Raw genomic sequence first — 21,572 nt, forward strand, 5'->3', positions numbered from 1 at the left:
AAAGGCCCCGACCAATTTATCAGAGGCCTGAATGCCCATACAGAATGGGCACAGAAGTCTACCCTGCCAAACTGGTTATAGTTATGCCCGTTTCAGAAACAGAAGTAACAATATTGAATTTAGATCCCGAGGTTCTTCATTGTGTTCAACTGGTTAATTTTGCTACTTCTATTAGGTGTTAACTGTACTCAGCTAGACACAGGCACATTGTTCTTAGAAGGACGCAATCCAATTTGGTATCTATTCTCAACTCACTGAGACAGGCCAGGTTAGGCAAGGCTAAAAGATGTCATAGATGTTCCAGATATCACTGTAACTTGTTGACAGTTGCTAAGAGTTAAACAGTTATGTTGAATGCCTTTAGAATGCCAAACCTAAAATTAGTCCAAAGAAGCATTAGCACAAGATTGTAAAGATTGTAAAACATGTACCCTTTAAGGTGAAGGGTAGGACCAACAAGTCCAGGGAACCCTGGATGTCAAGGGATATAGAGTATCGGATCAAAAAAAAAAGGAGGCGTATGGCAGATTCGGAGCGCTGAAAACAGCGGAGGCATTAAAGGAGTATAGAAAGTGCAGCGGGTACTTAAAAAAGTAATTAGGAGAGCGAAGAGGGGACATGAAAAACATTGGTGGTCAATATAAAGTGGCGCAGTGGTTAGCACCGCAGCCTCACAGCTCCAGCGACCCGGGTTCAACTCTGGGTACTGTCTGTGTGGAGTTTGCAAGTTCTCCCTGTGTCTGCGTGGGTTTCCTCCGGGTGCTCCGGTTTCCTCCCACAGCCAAAAGACTTGCAGGTTGATAGGTGAATTGGCCATTATAAATTGTCACTAGTATAGGTAGGTGGTAAAGGAACATAGGGACAGGTGAGGGTGTGGTAGGAATACGGGATTAGTGTAGGATTAGTATAAATGGGTGGTTAATGGTCGGCACAGACTCGGTGGGCCAAAGGGCCTGTTTCAGTGCTGTATCTCTAAATCTAAAAAAAAATCTAAAAGGAAAATCCTAAGGCATTTTATAAGTATATTAAGGGCAAGAGGATAACCAGGAAAAGAGTAGGGCCCATTCGGCACCAAAGTGGCAATCTGTGTGTGGAGCCGGAGGATATAGGTCAGGTTTTAAATGATTACTTTTCATCTGTTTTCACTGTGGAGAGCAACGATGCAGGTGTAGAGATCAGGGAGGGGGATTGCGATATACTTGAACATATTAACATTGAAAGGGAGGAAGTATTAGATGCTTTAGCGGGCTTAAAAGTGGATAAATCCCCAGGCCCAGATGAGATGTATCCCAGGTTGTTGTGTGAGGCAAGGGAGGTGATAGCAGGGGGACTGACACAAATTTTCAAATCCTCTCTGGCCACGGGAGAGGTGCCAGAGGACTGGAGGACAGCGAATGTGGTAGCATTTTCAAGAAGGGTAGCAAGGGTAGACCAGGTAATTACAGGCCGGTGAGTCTAACATCAGTGAACAAAGAACAAAGAACAGCACAGCACAGGAACAGGCCATTTGGCCCTCCAAGCCTGCGCCGATCTTGATGCCTGCCTAAACTAAAACCTTCTGCACTTCCAGGGACCGTATCCCTCGATTCCCATCCTATTCATGTATTTGTCAAGATGCCTATTAAACGTCGCTATCGTATCTGCTTCCACCACCTTCCCCGGCAGCAAGTTCCAGGCACTCACCACCCTCTGTGTAAAAAACTTGCCTCACACATCCCCTCTAAACTTTGCCCCTCGCACCTTAAACCTATGTCCCTTAGTAACTGACTCTTCCACCCTGGGAAAAAGCTTCTGACTATCCACTCTGTCCATGCCGCTCATAACTTTGTAAACCTCTATCATGTCACCCCTTCACCTCCGTCATTCCAGTGAAAACAATCCGAGTTTTTCCAACCTCTCCTCATAGCTAATGCCCTCCAGACCAGGCAACATCCTGGTAAACCTCCTCTGTACCCTCTCCAAAGCCTCCACATCCTTCTGGTAGTGTGGCGACCAGAATTGCACGCAATATTCTAAGTGTGGCCTAACTAAGGTTCTGTACAGCTGCAACATGACTTGCCAATTTTTATACTCTATGCCCCGACCGATGAAGGTAAGCATGCCGTATGCCTTCTTGACTACCTTATCCACCTGCGTTGCTTGCCACTTTCAGTGACCTGTGGACCTGTACGTCCAGATCTCTCTGCCTATCAATACTCCTAAGGGTTCTGCCATTTACTGTATACCTCCCACTTGCATTAGATCTTCCAAAATGCATTACCTCCCATTTGTCCGGATTAAACTCCATCTGCCATTTCTCCGCCCAAGTCTCCAACCGATCTATATCCTGCTGTATCCTCTGACAATCCTCATCATTATCATTAACTCCACCAACCTTTGTGTCGTCCGCAAATTTACTAATCAGACCAGCTACATTTTCCTCCAAATCATTTATATATACTACAAACAGCAAAGGTCCCAGCACTGATCCCTGCGTAACACCACTAGTCACATCTCTCCATTCAGAAAAACACCCTTCCACTGATACTCTCTGTCTTCTATGACTGAGCCAGTTCTGTATCCATCTTGCCAGCTCACCTCTGATCCCGTGTGACTTCACCTTTTGTACCAATCTGCCATGCGGGACCTTGTCAAAGGCTTTACTGAAGTCCATATAGATAACATCCACTGCCCTTCCCTCATCAATCATCTTCGTCACTTCCTCAAAAAACTCAATCAAATTAGTAAGACACGACCTCCCCTTCACAAAACCATGCTGTCTCTCGCTAATAAGTTCGTTTGTTTCCAAATGGGAGTAAATCCTGTCCCAAAGAATCCTCTCTAATAGTTTCCCTACCACTGACGTAAGGCTCACGGGCCTATAATTTCCTGGATTATCCTTGCTACCCTTCTTAAACAAAGGAACAACATTGGCTATTCTCCAGTCCTCTGGGACCTCACCTGTGGCCAATGTGGATGCAAAGATTTCTGTCAAGGCCCCAGCAATTTCTTCCCTTGCCTCCCTCAATATTCTAGGGTAGATCCCATCAGGCCCTGGGGACTTATCTACCTTAATGCTTTGCAAGAAACCCAACACCTCCTCCTTTTTGATAATGAGATGACTGAGACTATCTGCACTCCCTTCCCTAGGCTCATCATCCGCCAAGTCCTTCTCTTTGGTGAATACTGATGCAAAGTACTCATTTAGCACCTCGCCCATTTCCTCTGGCTCCACACACAGATTCCCATCTCTGTCCTTGAGTGGGCCAACCCTTTTCCTGGTTACCCTTTTGCTCTTTATAAACGTGTAAAAAGCCTTGGGATTTTCCCTAATCCTGTTTGCCAATGACTTTTCATGACCCCTTTTAGCCCTCCTAACTCATTGCTTAAGTTCCTTCCTACTGTCTTTATATTCCTCAAGTGCTTCGTCTGTTCCTAGCCTTCCAGCCCTTACGAATGCTTCCTTTTTCTTTTTGACTTCTTCTTCTTTGGCCTCCTTATCTCGAGAGACAAAGGATAAGCGCCTGGAGGTGGTCAGTGGTTTGTGAAGCAGCGCCTGGAGTGGCTATAAAGGCCAATTCTAGAGTGACAGGCTCTTCCACAGGTGCTGCAGAAAAATTTGTTTGTCGGGGCTGTTACACAGTTGGCTCTCCCCTTGTGCCTCTGTCTTTTTTCCTGCCAACTACTAAGTCTCTTCGACTCGCCACAGTTGAGCCCCGTCTTTATGGCTGCCCGCCAGCTCTGGCGCACGCTGGCAACTGACTCCCACGACTTGTGATCAATGTCACAGGATTTCATGTCGCGTTTGCAGACGTCTTTAAAGCGGAGACATGGACGGCCGGTGGGTCTGATACCAGTGGCGAGCTTGCTGTACAATGTGTCTTTGGGGATCCTGCCATCCTCCATTCGGCTCACATGGCCAAGCCATCTCAAGTGCAGCTGACTCAGTAGTGTGTATAAGCTGGGGATTTTGGCCGCCTCGAGGACTTCTGTGTTGAAGATACGGTCCTGCCACCTGATGCCAAGTATTCTCCGGAGGCAGCGAAGATGGAATGAATTGAGACGTCGCTCTTGGCTGACATACGTTGTCCAGGCCTCGCTGCCATAGAGCAAGGTACTGAGGACACAGGCTTGATACACTCGGACTTTTGTGTTCCGTGTCAGTGCGCCATTTTCCCACACTGTCTTGGCCAGTCTGGACATAGCAGTGGAAGCCTTTCCCATGCGCTTGTTGATTTCTGCATCTAGAGACAGGTTACTGGTGATAGTTGAGCCTAGGTAGGTGATCTCTTGAACCACTTCCAGAGCGTGGTCGCCAATATTGATGGATGGAGCATTTCTGACGTCCTGCCCCATGATGTTCGTTTTCTTGAGGCTGATGGTTAGGCCAAATTCATTGCAGGCAGTCGCAAACCTGTCGATGAGACTCTGCAGGCACTCTTCAGTGTGAGATGTTAAAGCAGCATCGTCAGCAAAGAGGAGTTCCCTGATGAGGACTTTCCGTACTTTGGACTTCGCTCTTAGATGGGCAAGTTTGAACAACCTGCCCCCTGATCTTGTGTGGAGGAAAATTCCTTCTTCAGAGGACTTGAACGCATGTGAAAGCAGCAGGGAGAAGAAAATCCCAAAAAGTGTGGGTGCGAGAACACAGCCTTGTTTCACGCCTCTCAGGATAGGAAAGGGCTCTGATGAGGAGCCACCATGTTGAATTGTGCCATTCATATTGTCATGGAATGAGGTGATGATACTTAGTAGCTTTGGTCGGCATCCAATCTTTTCTAGTAGTCTGAAGAGACCACGTCTGCTGACGAGGTCAAAGGCTTTGGTGAGATCAATGAAAGCAATGTAGAGGGGCATCTGTTGTTCACGGCATTTCTCCTGTATCTGACGAAGGGAGAACAGAATGTCAACGGTCGATCTCTCTGCACGAAAGCCACACTGTGCCTCAGGGTAGACGCGCTCGGCCAGCTTCTGGAGCCTGTTTAGAGCGACTCGAGCAAAGACTTTCCCCACTATGCTGAGCAGGGAAATTCCACGGTAGTTGTTGCAGTCACCGCGGTCACCTTTGTTTTTATAGAGGGTGATGATATTGGCATCGCGCATGTCCTGGGGTACTGCTCCCTCGTCCCAGCACAGGCATAGCAGTTCATGTAGTGCTGAGAGTATAGCAGGCTTGGCACTCTTGATTATTTCAGGGGTAATGCTGTCCTTCCCAGGGGCTTTTCCGCTGGCTAGAGAATCAATGGCATCACTGAGTTCCGATTTGGTGGGCTGTATGTCCAGCTCATCCATGACTGGTAGAGGCTGGGCTGCATTGAGGGCAGTCTCAGTGACAACATTCTCCCTGGAGTACAGTTCTAGGTAGTGCTCAACTCAGCGGTCCATTTGTTTGCGTTGGTCAGTGATTATGTCCCCTGATTTAGATTTTGACTAGGCTCACAATATCCCGCGTTATCCAAGCTTCCCGAAACTTGCCAAACTTGTCTTTCTTCCTCACAGGAACATGCTGGTCCTGGATTCTAATCAGCTGACGTTTGAAAGACTCCCACATGCCAGATGTTGATTTACCCTCAAACAGCCGCCCCCAATCTAAATTCTTCAGTTCCTGCCTAATATTGTTATAATTAGCCTTCCCCCAATTTAGCACCTTCACCCGAGGACTACTCTTATCCTTATCCACAAGTACCTTAAAACTTATGGAATTATGGTCACTGTTCCCGAAATGCTCCCCCACTGAAACTTCGACCACCTGGCCAGGCTCATTCCCCAATACCAGGTCCAGAATGGCCCCATCCCTAGTTGGACTACCTACATACTGTTTCAAGAAGCCCTCCTGGATGCTCCTCACAAATTCTGCCCCATCCAAACCCCTAGCACTAAGTAAGTCCCAGTCAATATAGGGGGAAGTTAAAATCACCCACCACCACAACCCTGTTACCTTTACATCTTTCCAAAATCTGTCTACATATCTGCTCCTCTACCTCCCGCTGGCTGTTGGGAGGCCTGTAGTAAACCCCCAACATCGTGACTGCACCCTTCCTATTCCTGAGCTCCACCCATATTGCCTCGCTGCATGTCCCTTCTGAGGTGTCCTCCCGCAGTACAGCTGTGATATTCTCCTTAACCAGTAATGCAACTCCGCCACCTCTTTTACATCCCCCTTTATCCCGCCTGAAGCTTCTAAATCCAGGAACATTTAACTGCCAATCCTGTCCTTCCCTCAACCAAGTCTCTGTGGTTGGGGGACAGGATTAATCTCCACTTGGAGAGGCAGGGAATAATCAGGGATAGTCAGTACAGCTTTGTCAGGGGGAGATTGTGTCTAACTAACTTGATTGAATTTTTCGAGGAGGTGACTAGATGTGTAGATGAGGGTAAAGCAGTTGATATAGTCTACATGGACGTCAGTAAGGCTTTTGATAAGGTCCCGCATGGGAGATTGGTTAAAAAGGTAAGAGCCCATGGGATCCAGAGCAATTTGGGAAATTGGATCCAAAATTGGCTTAGTGGCAGGAAACAGAGGGTGATGGTCGAGGGTTGTTTTTGCAAGTGGAAGCCCGTGACCAGTAGTGTTCTGCAGGGATCGGTGCTGGGACCCTTGTTGTTTGTAGTGTACATTAATGATTTAGACATGAATATAGGAGGTATGATAAGTAAGTTCGCAGATGACACGAAAATTGGTGGTGTCGTAAATAGTGAGGAAGAAAGCCTTCGATTACAGGACAATATAGATGGGCTGGTAAGATGGGCAGAGCAGTGGCAAATGGAATTTAATCCTGAGAAGTGTGAGGTGATGCATTTTGGGAGGACTAACAAGGCAAGGGAATATACAATGGATGGTAGGACCCTAGGAAATACAGAGTGTCAGAGGGACCTTGGTGTACTTGTCTATAGATAATTGAAGGCAGCAGCACAGGTAGATAAGGTGGTTAGAAAAGCATATGGGATACTTGCCTTTATTAGACGAGGCATAGAATATAAGAGCAAGGAGGTTATGATGGAGGTTCTGGGCACCACACTATAGGAAGGATATGATTGCACTGGAGAGGGTGCAGTGGAGATTCACCAGGATGTTGCCTGGGCTGGAGCATTTCAGCTATGAAGAAAGACTGGAAAGGCTCGGGGTGTTTTCCTTGGAACAGAGAAGGATGAAGGGGGACATGATTGAGGTATACAAAATTATGAGGGGCATTGATAGGTTAGATAGGAAGAAACTTTTTTCCTTAGCGGAGGGGTCAATAACCAGGGGACATAGATTTAAGGTAAGGGGCAGGAGGTTTAGAGGGGATTTGAGGAAAAAAAATTTCACCCAGAGGGTGGTTGGAATCTGGAACACATTGCCTCAATATGTGGTAGAGACAGGAACCCTCACAACATTTAAGAAGTATTTAGATGAGCACTTGCAATGCCATAGCTACAGGCCAAGTGCTGGAAAATGGGACTCGAGTAGTTAGGTGTTTGATGGCTGGCACAGTCACGATGGCCCGAAGGGCCTGTTTCTGTGCTGTATGACTCTATGACTCTATGTTTGTTGAGAACAGCCACAGGAAAGCTGTTGAATAAACAAGTCAACTATTCTTACAAAACGGACAGGTTTTCAGCCAGCATGGATACCATGACCTGAGTGGAATTAGTACTGTTTGCATCGATATCACACCTGTGTCAAACATTCAACTCTAAGTTAAAGTCCTTAGCCCGCGTGACTTGGATCACAGCACCTGATGTACTGTAACATGCCTGTTCAAAACCCCTTGTGACTGAACTGAGTGTTGCCGGGTAGCTTAATTACATTTTTATTTTGCTCCATGATAGAGTAAGATACTGGAGAACAACAAAATCCCACTGATGGCGTAAACAGTTTCCTGTTATTATTAAAGCTTTTTCAAAATGCTGTGGCGGGGGCCATGCTGCAGCACTGTGTTGTACCAGAGTTGAAAAGAAGAGGCAAAAGTCAGAAAATGGAAAGTCGACAGAACCCAAGGCAGAAGCTTAAACATTCCTTTGTTTGAATTTTTATTTGAGTTTCCATATGGTGAGATTTAGGGGTCGTCCGCCGTAATGTTGTTTGTGCCGTTTCTTCAGGGTTTCCACTGAAGTTACAGTGGAGGATCAGGAGCGTTTAGTTTAGTGTTTAGTTTAGAGATACAGCACTGAAACAGGCCCTTCGGCCCACCGAGTCTGTGCTGACCATCAAGCACCCATTTATACTAATCCTACACTAATTCCACATTCCTACCACATCCCCACCTGTCCCTATATTTTCCCTACCACCTACCTATACTAGGGGCAATTTATAATGGCCAATTTACCTATCAACCTGCAAGTCTTTTGGCTTGTGGGAGGAAACCGGAGCACCCGGAAGAAACCCACGCGATCACAGGGAGAACTTGCAAACTCCACACAGGCAGTACCCAGAATTGAACCCGGGTCGCTGGAGCGGTGAGGCTGTGGTGCTAACCACTGCGCCACTGTGCCGCCCCCGCATTCATAGGGAAAATAATGGGGTTTGATTTTCCATTTGGTGAATAATCTGAGTCTTTGATTCTTTAAATGTGAGTGGGTCGGGGCCTCAATACTTCATGTGGTGAGTGGAATGGAGCCTCAATTCTTCAAGATTGAGTGGGATGGGGCCTTCAATCTTCATGTGCTGAGCAATCTGGATCCTTGAATCTTCATGTGTGAGTAGGATTGGTCCTCAGATCTGTGTGTGTGTGAATTGGATGGTGCCTTAACTGAGTTGGTTGGTGAGTGGGCTGCAAGCATGGGAAAATCAAAGAATTACTCTCCTGTACTTATATACAGAAAGGCTCCAGTAATAGGGAACTGATCTTGGTTGGAAACTGGAAGCCTGGTATAAAATGCCTAAACTAAATATAAGCACTTTTAGAGGGGTGAGGAGTAGAGCATAAGAGAATCAGGACTGTTTCATTTTATTTCAAAGGTTGTGGCCCATCCCAGCCAGTAATGTTACCTCGCACTTTCCTCCTTTTCCTCACAGGAGATTGATGATTATTTGAGCCAGGCCAAGGATCGGAGCTACGAAGCTGTGGTGCAGTTTGGAAGGCGTGGACTGAATGTGGCGGCAACAGCTGCTGTCACAGCTGCTGCAAAGGTAACAGTCACAGAGCACTTACCTCATGAGTTTCTTAGCTATAACTCACTTTTGTCCGACCGATGGTTGACACAATAGAAAGAGTTATGGCATTATTTATCATGGAAAATGGAGAGAATGCAGTTCCTGAAATACTAGCGAAAATCCCGTAAAACATTTAATTAAAAACAGAATGTGACACCCTGAGTCACAAATACATCAGCAACGCTCATTACAAATGGATTGACTTAGTGAATGCAACTCCCCAAACACCAGTACAAATCCCAGCATCACACTATTGAAAAAGGGAATGAGGTAATCATGATTCAGTTAGATAGAGATCTGTATTTGAGAAACTGGGGAGGGTATTTTATGAAATATTGTTATTAACATTTATCAAAGTGGTATTGAAGTGAATTCAGTATATAGTTTTAAAAGCAACATCTGCTGAATTCTTTTGAGAAGGTTACTTGGTAAATGACAGATAACCAGTGGTAATAGTATACTTATATTGGTTATAATATATGATATGGTTGGGTTTTTGGAAGGTATTTGATAAATGTTATGACCAGGTGAGAAAGGTGTCTAGGGGTCCCTCTCAGCCTTCACCTGGTCTTACTGTAACTGGGTTTGATTTTAGCTCCCCCTTAGTGAATCCTTGTTGCTTTCCAATTCTAAGGTATATAAACAAACAGGTTTTCTTAGGTTGAAAGAAGAACGGTTGAAATTTATTAAACTTAAACTCTAATTCGGTTGACACACCCACGCAAGCATGCATACGCGATACACACATGAAAATAGAGACAGAAAAGAGCAGAAGAAAAATAAAGTGGAAACGTTTGAGGCAATATCTGAAGAGTTTTTGTTGCAGTTCTTCGAGCTCACTGTAGAGTCCTTGATTGTAAGTAGATCTTGCTTTTCGTTGGGGCCCAGTATTCTTCTTAAACCTTGTTCGCTGTAGGAGACTTTTCTCTCTTGGGGTTCATGTGTCTTCAGTGGATTCAGAGGCTTGTGAGAAAGAGATGGGAGCAAACAGAAGAGATCTTCTCAGTCCCGGAGCAAACAGTCTTTCTGAGTTCAAACTCTCTGTGGCTAGTTCAAAACACCCTGGAACAGCCAGTTAGTCATGTGACCAGCTGGTCCAACCAGTCCTGGCCCCTGTGGATTGCATCACCCCAACAAGCCCTGGAACGTGCTTCCACAGCTGCTCACTGTCCAGTGATCAACATCCATTGTGGGTTGAATGTGTCAGGTCCTTTGTCTACACAAGCACCGTCAGTTAGTATGCAAATGTTTTTTCTAGCCACGGCTGATCTGTTCAATGAGCCATTTCCTCACTCCAGCAACAGCCTCAAAATCAATGTTCATATGACAAAACCAATGTGCCTCATTCTTGGCAGGTGGGGGCCTGCATGACATAAGGTTCATGTTTAAGGATTTTTATAAAAGGTGAAGTGAGTATATTACTGATAAAATAGCAAATTTGGTAGCAAAATGGCTAAGCTTGAACTGCCAAATGCTTCATTCATTTCATCTGTGAGATGCTGCTGCAGATCTTTAAATACCTGTAGCAATGCTGCCTAGAATCAGCCATGTATGTGAAAGTTCCCACTGCCTGCCGATGGAAGGTGGGAAATATAGATTATGGCTGAACTGGCTGGTTTATTCATGAATGGAAATGCATGAATTGCTGGGCGGAAATCCTGCTTCAGTCCCACTAACACCATCAGAAATCTTACCCTGTTAGCTTCAAAAAGAGATGGATGCATTGGAGAGAGTATAGAGAAGAATGACAGGGCTTATTTTGATGTAAGATGGAGAAATTAAAATTGTTTTGATTGGAGAAAATACATTTGAGAGGTGATGTGTTTCAGGTCTTTAAAATTATGAAAGTAATGGATGAAACAGATGAAGACATAGTGGGGATAATTTAGACCAAGGGTGATAGTGATATTGAATCAATCAATCAACTATTATACATCTTTCCTGAATTTCATTTCCACTGAAATCAATGGAAATTGGGGGAGATATATAACGGACAACTGAATCAATATTGTCCAGGTTACAATATCACCCAAAGTCAACATACCCTCAGTGATTCCACACCCTTATTTATGTTATTCAGTCCTTCCATCCTTTTAAAGACTCTAATATTTAAACACAGGCAAAATTAGATATTTACAGTTTCTTTTTTTCAGGGAGATTCATGTGTGGAATGGAGCTCTATCAAAGATAGTGCTCCTTTTAAAAGATGCCATTGAAGATTATAGGGATAGATGTAGATAGTAGGTGATCTTAGGAGATGGAAATTTGTATCTTATTCAGTGCATGTCAAGAATATGTGAAGGAAGTTTGGTTTGGTATTGGTTTGCCCAGGAAGTTTGGACTGGAATAGATGGAATAGTGCAGTGACAGTGCAATTCTGCATGGCCCATTGAAGGGAATAGGCTTGATGGGTCTAGTGGCCATTTTGCAATCCACGGTTCTTAAATTCTTAATCCAATAAGGTAAAAGTGAAATTTGATTTAATCAGTTACCATAAACCAATGATGTTCATCATCAGCCTCATTCATTCAGGGCTTACTCATATAGTCATGTTTTATATTCATAAATTGCCTTAACATGATAATACTTGGGGAGAAAAGCACTGAACTCCAATTGTTTGTACTAACCTAAGTAGCATCATCATTATGCTTCATCATTTCAATGGTAATGTTATGGGGCCAGGAAAGTAATTAGAAAGCAATAGAAATTAAAACCTGCAACTTAATACTGTTTACTAAATGGGCATTATAGATTTTTTTTTAAACCATTGAGATTCTGCCATCAGCACTCAACATTAAATTAGATAATTTGAATATGATTCTGGGTGGCTATAGTTGTTTGAAATTGACTTTTTAAAATTGTTTATTGCATTTTTGATTTACAGCAGAAAGAGGAATAAAGTTTAAAAACTCAAAGGAAGTCTGTAGAGGCTGGGTTTCCTGTCACAGATCATAATGTGTCAGCTTCTGTGTGGAAGGCCATGGGGCTGAACCGAGGAACGTGACTACATAGCAAAGAGATACTCCAACAGGGTAACAGATAACTGACTCAAAGATGGGCAGGACTGGGTGTTAAATATTCCTGGATACAAGGTGTTCAGGAAAGATAGGAAAGGGGGAGGGGTGGTGGTATTGATTAAAGCAGTGCTGGAGAAATAGGATGTCCTAGAGGGGCAAGAGTTCCTAAAGTGAGTTCAGGAAAATTTTCAGCAACAGTATGTTGCTGGTCCCAACGAGAAGGAGGCACTGCTAGACCTGGTTCATGGGAATGAGGTGGGCCAGGTGGATCAAGTAGGAGAGCATTTAGGGGATAGTGATCATTGTATTATAAGATTAAGGCTGACTATGGAAAAGGACAAAGAGCAATCCAGGGTAATAATAATTAACTGTGGGAAGGACAACTTCAGTGGGGTAAGAATGGAGCTGGGAGGAATAAATTGGAGTCAAAAACTGGCAGGAAAACTGGTAGATGAACAATGGGCTACCTTCAAAGAGATAGTTCGGACACAGTCAAGGTCTGTTCCCTCAAAGGGGAAAAGAAAGGCAAACAAATCCAGAGCTCCCTGGATGACAAAAGAGATTAAAATAAAGCAGAAAAAGTGTGCTTGTGACAGATGCCAGGTAGAAAATACTATTGAGAACCAGGCTGAATATAGAAGATCCAGAGGGGAAGTGAAAAAGCAAATAAGAGAAGCAAAGAGAGAGCATGAAAAGAGACTGGCAGCTAGCATTAAAGGAAATCCCAAAGTTTTCTTAAGCATGTAAATAGCAAAAGGGTGGTAAAAGGAGGTGTGGGGCCGAAGAGGGACCAGAAAGGGGATTTACACATGGAGGCAGAGGGCATAGCTGAGGTAATAAATGAATATTTTGCATCTGTCTTTACCAAGGAAGAAGATGCAACCCAGGCAAAGTTAAAAGAGGAGGTAAGTCAGTCACTAGAGGGGTTTAAAATTGATAAAGAAGTACTAGATAGGCTGTCTGTAGTTAAAGTTGATAAAGCATCTAAGGATACTGAGGGAGGTGAGGGTGGAAATCGCAGAGGCACTGGCCATAATTTTTCTGTTTTCCTTAGACTCAGGGGTGCTGCCAGAGAACTGGAGAATTGCAAATGTTACACCCTTGTTCAAAAAAGGGTATCAAGATAAGCCCAGCAACTACACGCCAGCCAGTTTAACTTTGGTGGTGGGAAAACTTCTAGAAAAAATAATTAGGGACAAAATCAATAGTCACATGAACAAATGTGAGTTAATTAAGGAAAGCCAGCATCGATTTCTTAAGGGAAAATCATGTTTAACTAACTTGCTGGAGTTTTTTGATCAGGTGACAGAGAGGGTTGATAAGGGCAATGCTGCTGATGTGGTGTTCATGGACTTTCAAAAGGCATTTGATACAATGTCACACAACAGACTTGTGAGCAAACCTGTAACTCATGGAATAATATGGACGGTAGCAACATGGATACGGAATTGGCTGAGTGACAGGAAACAAAGAGTAGTGATTAAAGAATGTTTTTCGGGCTGGAGGAAGATTTGTAGTGGAGATGACAAGGAATTAGTGTTGGGACCCTTGCTTTTCCTGATATATATTAATGACCTAGACCTTGTTGTACAGGGCACAATTTCAAAGTTTGCAGATGACACGAAACTTGGGAGCATTATGAACTGTGAAGAGGATAGTGTAGAACTTCAAAAGGACATAGACAAGTTGTTGGAATGGGCAGACAGGTGACAGATGAAGTTCAATGCAGAGAAATGTGAAGTGATACATTTTGGTAGGAAAAACATAGAGGGACAATATAAAATAAAGGGCACAATTCTAAAGTGGGTGCAGGAGCAGAGGGACCTAGGTGTATATGTGCATAAGTCATTAAAGGTAGCAGGACAGGTTGAGAGAGCGGTTAATAAAGCATACAGTATCCTGGGTTTTATTAATAGGGGCATAGAGTACAAGAGCAAGGAAGTTATGTTGAACTTGTATAAGACCCTAGTTCGACCTCAGCAGGAGTATTGTGCCCAGTTCTGGACATCGCACTTGAGGAAAGATGTGAGGGCGTTGGAGAGAGTACAGAAAAGATACACGAGAATTGTTCCAGGGATGAGGAATTTCAGTTATGAAGATAGATTGGAGAAGTTAGGACTGTTTTCCTTGGAGAAGAGAAGGCTGAGAGGTGATTTGGTAAAGGTATTCAAAATTACGAGGGGTCTGGACAGAGTAGATAGAGAGGAACTGTTCCCACTTGTGAAAGGATTGAGAACGAGAGGGCACAGATTTAAAGTATTTGGTAAGAGAAGCAAAAGTGACTTGAGGAAAAACTTTTTCACGCAGCGTCTAGTTAACGTCTGGAATGCGCTGCCCGAGAAGGTGGTGGAGGTAGTTTCAATTGAAGCATTCAAAAGGGAATTGGACAGTTATATGAAAAGGAAGAATGTGTTGGGTTACGGGAGAAGGCAGGGGAACGGAACTGAGGGAGTTGCTCTTTCAGAGAGCCGGTGCGGACACGATGGGCCGAATGGCCTCCTTCTGCTCTGTAACAATTCTGTGATTCTGTGAACACCCCCAGTCCCCCACATGCTACAAACAGCTGATATATCCCTTCATTAGACCCTGAGGGCTGCATTTTTAGCCCCCAATGGGAGCAAGCATGGAGGTGGGCAGGCAAGGCAGTTTGCATCACTGGCCGGCGTGCCAGTTTGCTGGCACCATCCATCGCTGTGCCATACCCCCGGAGGTGGGGTGGGGGGGGCGATGTGGCAGGGCCATAATTGTGGAGGGGAAAACCCCCCTCCCTCCGTAGGATGGACTGCAGCACAGCTGTGGGCCTCTGGCACCCATGGTTCCAGTTGGGGATTGGGAGTGGGGTAATTTAAAGGAAGCCTTGCTGGCCCCTTAGCCTGCCACCGGGAGGCTTCCTCCAGGCACCTGCTGGGCTTTGCCCCGAAGTGGGGACATAATTGATAATAATTAGCTGCACACCACTGCCAGTCGGGTAGCCAGTGCTGACAGACCCCGCCTCTGATAAGATCGCTTGGAGATGGGAACACGTCAGGGAACCACCCAGATGACGGATTTCCTAAATTTTCTCCCGATCCCACTTCCTAATCTGCCTCCCTGAGACCAGGAGGATTCCACCCATAGAGAGAGGAATGTCAAGTGCATCACCAGGACTGGACTTATTAAATATCCAGCCTGTACATCTACCTTAGCAATGCCAAATCTGGTTGGATATATTCCAGGAGGTTGCATCACATGACCTCCTCACTCTGATTGCCCCACCATGTTCACCCCTTCCTCCCTCATTGGTGGTCCAACATGTCATTTCTCCTTCACACACCAATTGAAAAGCAAATAGACTGTTTGGATTTTCCTGCAGATGTCAGGAGTCCAATATCGGGGACCATATGCAGATCCCAAGGCCATTCTTGTCGTCAAAGTGCCCGCCAGCACAACTTTACATGATTGAGCTTCAAATTGGTCTCCTCCACATTTGCCATCCAAAAAAGGACGGCGGGCAGTTTCCCAAAGTGGGAGGCCCAATGAGAGGTGCAGCACTAGGCGGCCGGCAGCCCCACCGGGGGAGGTGGGCGCAGCTGAGGTAGAAAAGTGAGCCTGAGCGTGCCTCAAAATGGAGGCACTCTCGGAAGCCTGCTGTAAATCTAGAATTAAAGAAGGTCACAGTTGTTAGGGCCATCAGTATGAAGGAGGAAACCCCTCTACAAGAATGGTTTTGGCCACAACTGTGTCCTTTTCATACTTGTGGCTCATGCATTGGGCCAGTGAGAGGAGGCACCAGTGGTCTTCTGGCCTGCCGCCGGGAGGCTGCGTCCAAGTTGCTGCCGTTCTCTGGACTCAGCAGGGGGCCAGTACGACAGCGGGAAATTGCTGGCGTGTTCTGAAAATGGCCACTTAATAGGGCTAATTGGCTGCCTGCCTCCATGCAGCGGGTTTCCAATTTCCCGTGGCAACCCAACCCTGGGAAACTCGCCAGGAGGCGGGACAGCATCAAGGAGCCATCCTAGCACGCAACTGAAGTTTTTGCCCTGTACGTTCTTATATTTCTCCGGTGATATTCCTTTGTCATACATTATTTTGAGTTATTTTTCTCCCTTGTTTCAGGTCCCCTCATGTAACACCTCATTCTTCACTCAAGTTTAAGCGCTCACAACCTGATCGCAGGCCACCCCCACCCCATGCAGATCTGTATGTCGCATGTCCACCCTGGTGATCCAGTACACTGGACTGTACGTTGGCTCACTCCGAGGGCCTGAGATGGAGGAACTTCCAATTTAGTGACTCCCTGGCCCTGGCCCCTGCTTCACCGACAGGCCATGATTGGGGCAAGCAAAGGCCCTTCCTTTATTGTGTGACCATGGAAAATTGACTCGACCTGGCTGCTGGGGTAGGTTTCTTGCCTCTCCTCATAGCTGAAGCCCACTTTTTGGGATTGGAATGAGGTTCCTTAATTTGATTACCAAGGGTGGCTGCCCCCACCACTACAGACTCACCCACCAAGAAGGCCCAGGAAATCTAGCTGGCAGTATGCTCGGTCCGGGGAAGCTCCTACCTGCCCTCCAGAAAAGAATTATTTGTTTCCCCCTTAGAGGATGCTTTGAAAATGCAAAAAAGAACTGCCCTATCTTTTCAAGCGTCTTGGCCACAGTTGGGTTCCACTTACACCCTGGCCAGCCAGTAAACCTGGTGGAACTGGGTTTGCCTGTATTGACCATTCGGCGGGTCTCTTGGAGATACCTAAGATAAAGAAATATCTGATTTTAGGGAGTCCCTGGCACTGCCCTTGCTACACCGATGGCCATGTTTGGGTCAAGCAAGCTCACACCCCACAAGGGGGCCATCACAGAATCCCTAAGTATGGGCAGAACTTAGCGTTTTTTAAAATTATTCATTCATGGGATGTGGGCGTCACTAGCTAGGCCATCATTTATTGCCCATCCCTAATTGCCCTTGAGAAGGTGGTGGTGAGCTGCCTTCTTGAACTGCTGCAGTCCTTGGGGTGTAGGTATACCCACAGTGTTGTTAGGAAGGGAGTTCCAGGATTTTGACCCAGTGACAGTGAAGGAACAGCGATATAATTCCAAGTCAGGATGGTGTCTGGCTTGGAGGGGAACTTGCATGTGGTGGTGTTCCCATTCATTTGCTACCCTTGTCCTTCTAGGTGGTAGAAGTCGTGGATTTGGAAGGTGCTGTCGAAGGAGCCTTGGTGAGTTACTGCAGTGCATCTTGTATATTGTACACATTGCTGCCACTGTGTGTTGGTGGTGGAGGGCGTGCATGTTGAAGGTGGTGGATGGGGTGCTTTGTCCTGGATAATGTCGAGTTTCTTGAGTGTTGTTGGAGCTGCACCCATCAAGGCAAGTGGAGAGTATTCCATCACACGCCTGACTTGGTATTGGGGAGATAGAAGATGAGTTATTCGCCGCAGGCTTCCTAGCCTCTGACCTGCTCTTGTAGCCAGTGTTTATGTGCCTGGTCCAATTCAGTTTCTGGTCAATAGTAACCCCCAGGATGTTGATAGTGGGCGATAGTAATGCCATTGAACATCAAGGGAGATGGTTAGATTCTCTCTTGTTTGTGATGGTCATTACCTGGCACTTGTGTGGTCCAAATATTACTTGCCACTTATCAGCCCAAGTCTGGATGTAGTCCAGATCTTGCTGCATATGGACATGGGCTGCTTCAATATCTGAGGAGTCGCGAATGGTGCTGAACATTGTACTTTCATCAGTGAACATCCCCATTTCTAACCTTATGATGGAGGGAAGGTCATTGATGAAGCAAGTGAAGATGGTTAGGCCTAGGATACTACACTGAGGAACTCCTGCAATGATGTCCTGGGACTGGGATGATTGACCTACAATAACCACAACCATCTTCCATTGTGCTGGGTATGATTCCTGATTCCCGTTGACTCCAGTTTTGCTAGTCCTTGATGCCACACTCGGTCAAATGCTACCTTGATATCAAGGGCAGTCACTCTCACCTCACCTCTCGAGTTGAGCTCTTTTTTGGACCATGTCTGTAATGAGGTCAGGAGCCAAATGGTCCAGGCCGAACCCAAACTGAGCATCAGTGAGCAGGTTATTGCTGAGTAAGTGCAGCTTGATAGCACTGTTGAAGAGCCCTTCCATTACTTTACTGATGATCAAGAGTAGACTGATAGGGCGGTATTTGGCCGGATTGGATTTGTCCTGCTTTTTGTGGCCAAGATGTACCCGACCAATTTTCCACATTGCTGGGATGCCAGTGTTGTAGCTGCACTGGAACAGCTTGGCTAGGGGCATGGACTAGTTCTGGAGCACAGGTCTTCAGTACTATTGCCAGAATATTGTCAGGCCCAAAGCCTTTGCAGTATCGAGTGCCTTTAGCCATTTCTTGATATCACGTGGAGTAAATCGGATTAGCTGAAGACTGGCATCTGTGATGCTGGGGACCTCAGGAGGAGGCCAAGATGGATCATCCACTTGGCACTTCTGGCTGAAGATGAATGCAAATGCTTCAGCCTTATCTTTTGCACTGATGTGCTGGGCTTCCCCATCATTGAGGATGGGGATATTTGTGGAGCCACTTCCTCTTGTTAGTTGTTTAATTGTCCACCACCATTCATGACTGGATGTGGCAGGACTGCAGAGCTTAGAGCTTGGTTGTGGGATTACTTAGCCCTGTCTATTGCATGATGCTTCTGCTGTTTGGCTCGCAAGTAGTCCTGTGTTGTAGCGTCACCAGACTGACACCTCCTTTTTAGATATGCCTGGTGCTGCTTCTGGCATGCCCTCCTGCTCTCTTCATTGAACCAGGGTTGGTCCCCTTTTTGATGATAGTGGTAGAGTGGGGGATATGCCGGGCCATGAAGTTACAGATTGTGGTTGAATACAATTCTGCTGCTGCTGATGGCCCACAGCGCCTCATGGATGCCCAGTTTTGCATTGAACAAAGAAACAAAGAAAATTACAGCACAGGAACAGGCCCTTCGGCCCTCCAAGCCTGCGCCGATCCAGATCCTCTATCTAAACATGTCGCCTATTTTCTAAGGGTCTGTATCTCTTTGCTTCCTGCCCATTCATGTATCTGTCTAGATACATCTTAAAAGACGCTATCGTGCCCGCGTCTACCACCTCCACTGGCAACGCGTTCCAGGCACCCACCACCCTCTGCGTAAAGAACTTTCCACGCATATCCCCCCTAAACTTTTCCCCTCTCACTTTGAACTCGTGACCCCTAGTAATTGAATCCCCCACTCTGGGAAAAAGCTTCTTGCTATCCACCCTGTCTATACCTCTCATGATTTTGTACACCTCAATCAGGTCCCCCCTCAACCTTCATCTTTCTAATGAAAATAATCCTAATCTACTCAACCTCTCTTCATAGCTAGCGCCCTCCATACCAGGCAACATCCTGGTGAACCTCCTCTGCACCCTCTCCAAAGCATCTACATCCTTTTGGTAATGTGGCGACCAGAACTGCACGCAGTATTCCAAATGTGGCCGAACCAAAGTCTTATACAACTGTAACATGACCTGCCAACCCTTGTACTCAATACCCCGTCCGATGAAGGAAAGCATGCTGTATGCCTTCTTGACCACTCTATTGACCTGCGTTGCCACCTTCAGGGAACAATGGACCTGAACACCCAAATCTCTCTGTACATCAATTTTCCCCAGGACTTTTCCATTTACTGTATAGTTCACTCTTGAATTGGATCTTCCAAAATGCATCACCTCACACTTGCCCTGATTGAACTCCATCTGCCATTTCTCTGCCCAACTCTCCAATCTATCTATATTCTGCTGTATTCTCTGACAGTCCCCTTCACTATCTGCTACTCCACCAATCTTAGTGTCATCTGCAAACTTGCTAATCAGACCACCTATACTTTCCTCCAAATCATTTATGTATATCACAAACAACAGTGGTCCCAGCACGGATCCCTGTGGAACACCACTGGTCACACGTCTCCATTTTGAGAAACTCCCTTCCACTGCTACTCTCTGTCTCCTGTTGCCCAGCCAGTTCTTTATCCATCTAGCTAGTACACCCTGGACCCCAAGCGACTTCACTTTCTCCATCAGCCTACCATGGGGAACCTTATCAAACGCCTTACTGAAGTCCATATATATGACATCTACAGCCCTTACCTCATCAATCAACTTTGTCACTTCCTCAAAGAATTCTATTAAGTTGGTAAGACATGACCTTCCCTGCACAAAACCATGTTGCCTATCACTGATAAGCCCATTTTCTTCCAAATGGGAATAGATCCTATCCCTCAGTATCTTCTCCAGCAGCTTCCCTACCACTGACGTCAGGCTCACCGGTCTATAATTACCAGGATTTTCCCTGCTACCCTTCTTAAACAAGGGGACAACATTAGCAATTCTCCAGTCCTCCGGGACCTCACCCTTGTTTAAGGATGCTGCAAAGATATCTGTTAAGGCCCCAGCTATTTCCTCTCTCGCTTCCCTCAGTAACCTGGGATAGATCCCATCCGGACCTGGGGACTTGTCCACCTTAATGCCTTTTAGAATACCCAACACTTCCTCCCTCCTTATGCCGACTTGACCTAGAGTAATCAAACATCTGTCCCTAACCTCAACATCCGTCATGTCCCTCTCCTCGGTGAATACCGATGCAAAGTACTCGTTTAAAATCTCACCCATTTTCTCTGACTCCACGCATAACTTTCCTCCTTTGTCCTTTAGTGGGCCAATCCTTTCTCTAGTTACCCTCTTGCTCCTTATATATGAATAAAAGGCTTTGGGATTTTCCTTAACCCTGTTTGCTGAAGATATTTCATGACCCCTTTTAGCCCTCTTAATTCCTCGTTTCAGATTGGTCCTACATTCCCGATATTCTTTCAAAGCTTCGTCTTTCTTCAGCCTCCTAGACCTTATGTATGCTTCCTTTTTCCTCTTAGCTAGTCTCACAATTTCACCTGTCATCCATGGTTCCCTAATCTTGCCATTTCTATCCCTCATTTTCACAGGAACATGTCTCTCCTGCACGCTAATCAACCTCTCTTTAAAAGCCTAGATCTGTTCGAAATCTATCCCATTTAGCACAGTGATAGTGCCACACAACACAATGGTGGGTATCCGCAATGTGAAGACGGGACTTAATCTCCACAAGAACTGTGCGGTGGTCACTCCTACCAATGCTGTCATGAAGAGATGCATCTGCGGCAGGCAGACTGGTGAGGACGACGTCATGTAGGTTTTTCCCTCTTGTTGGTTCCCTCACCACAAGCCACAGACCCAGTCTAGCAGCTATGTCCTTTAGGACTCGGTCAGTATTAGTGCTACCAAGCCACTCTTGGTGATGAACATTTAAGTCCCCCACCCAGAGTACATTCTATGCCTTGCTATCCTCAGTTCTTCTTCCAATTGATGTTCAACAGGAAGAAGCACTGATTCATCAGCCGAGGGGGGCAATACGTGGTAATCAGCAAG

The 21,572-nt window shown here is 45.8% G+C and overlaps 1 protein-coding gene across 6 annotated transcripts in view; it reads left to right on the forward strand.

The window, feature by feature from the left end:
- LOC137368908 (receptor expression-enhancing protein 1-like) overlaps nt 1–21,572 on the forward strand; it is a 116,834-nt gene that overhangs the window by 62,754 nt on the left and 32,508 nt on the right. For 5 of the 6 annotated variants that reach the window (XM_068029210.1, XM_068029229.1, XM_068029191.1 and 2 more), the window contains 2 exons: nt 8,978–9,091; nt 17,285–17,329. In XM_068029210.1, the coding sequence (XP_067885311.1) occupies nt 8,978–9,091; nt 17,285–17,329 (159 nt within the window). The remainder of the gene's footprint in view (nt 1–8,977; nt 9,092–17,284; nt 17,330–21,572) is intronic. The other variant, XM_068029200.1, reaches the window with a different exon arrangement.

Source organism: Heterodontus francisci, chromosome 1 (assembly GCF_036365525.1).
Source record: "Heterodontus francisci isolate sHetFra1 chromosome 1, sHetFra1.hap1, whole genome shotgun sequence".
Classification (NCBI taxonomy): domain Eukaryota; kingdom Metazoa; phylum Chordata; class Chondrichthyes; order Heterodontiformes; family Heterodontidae; genus Heterodontus; species Heterodontus francisci.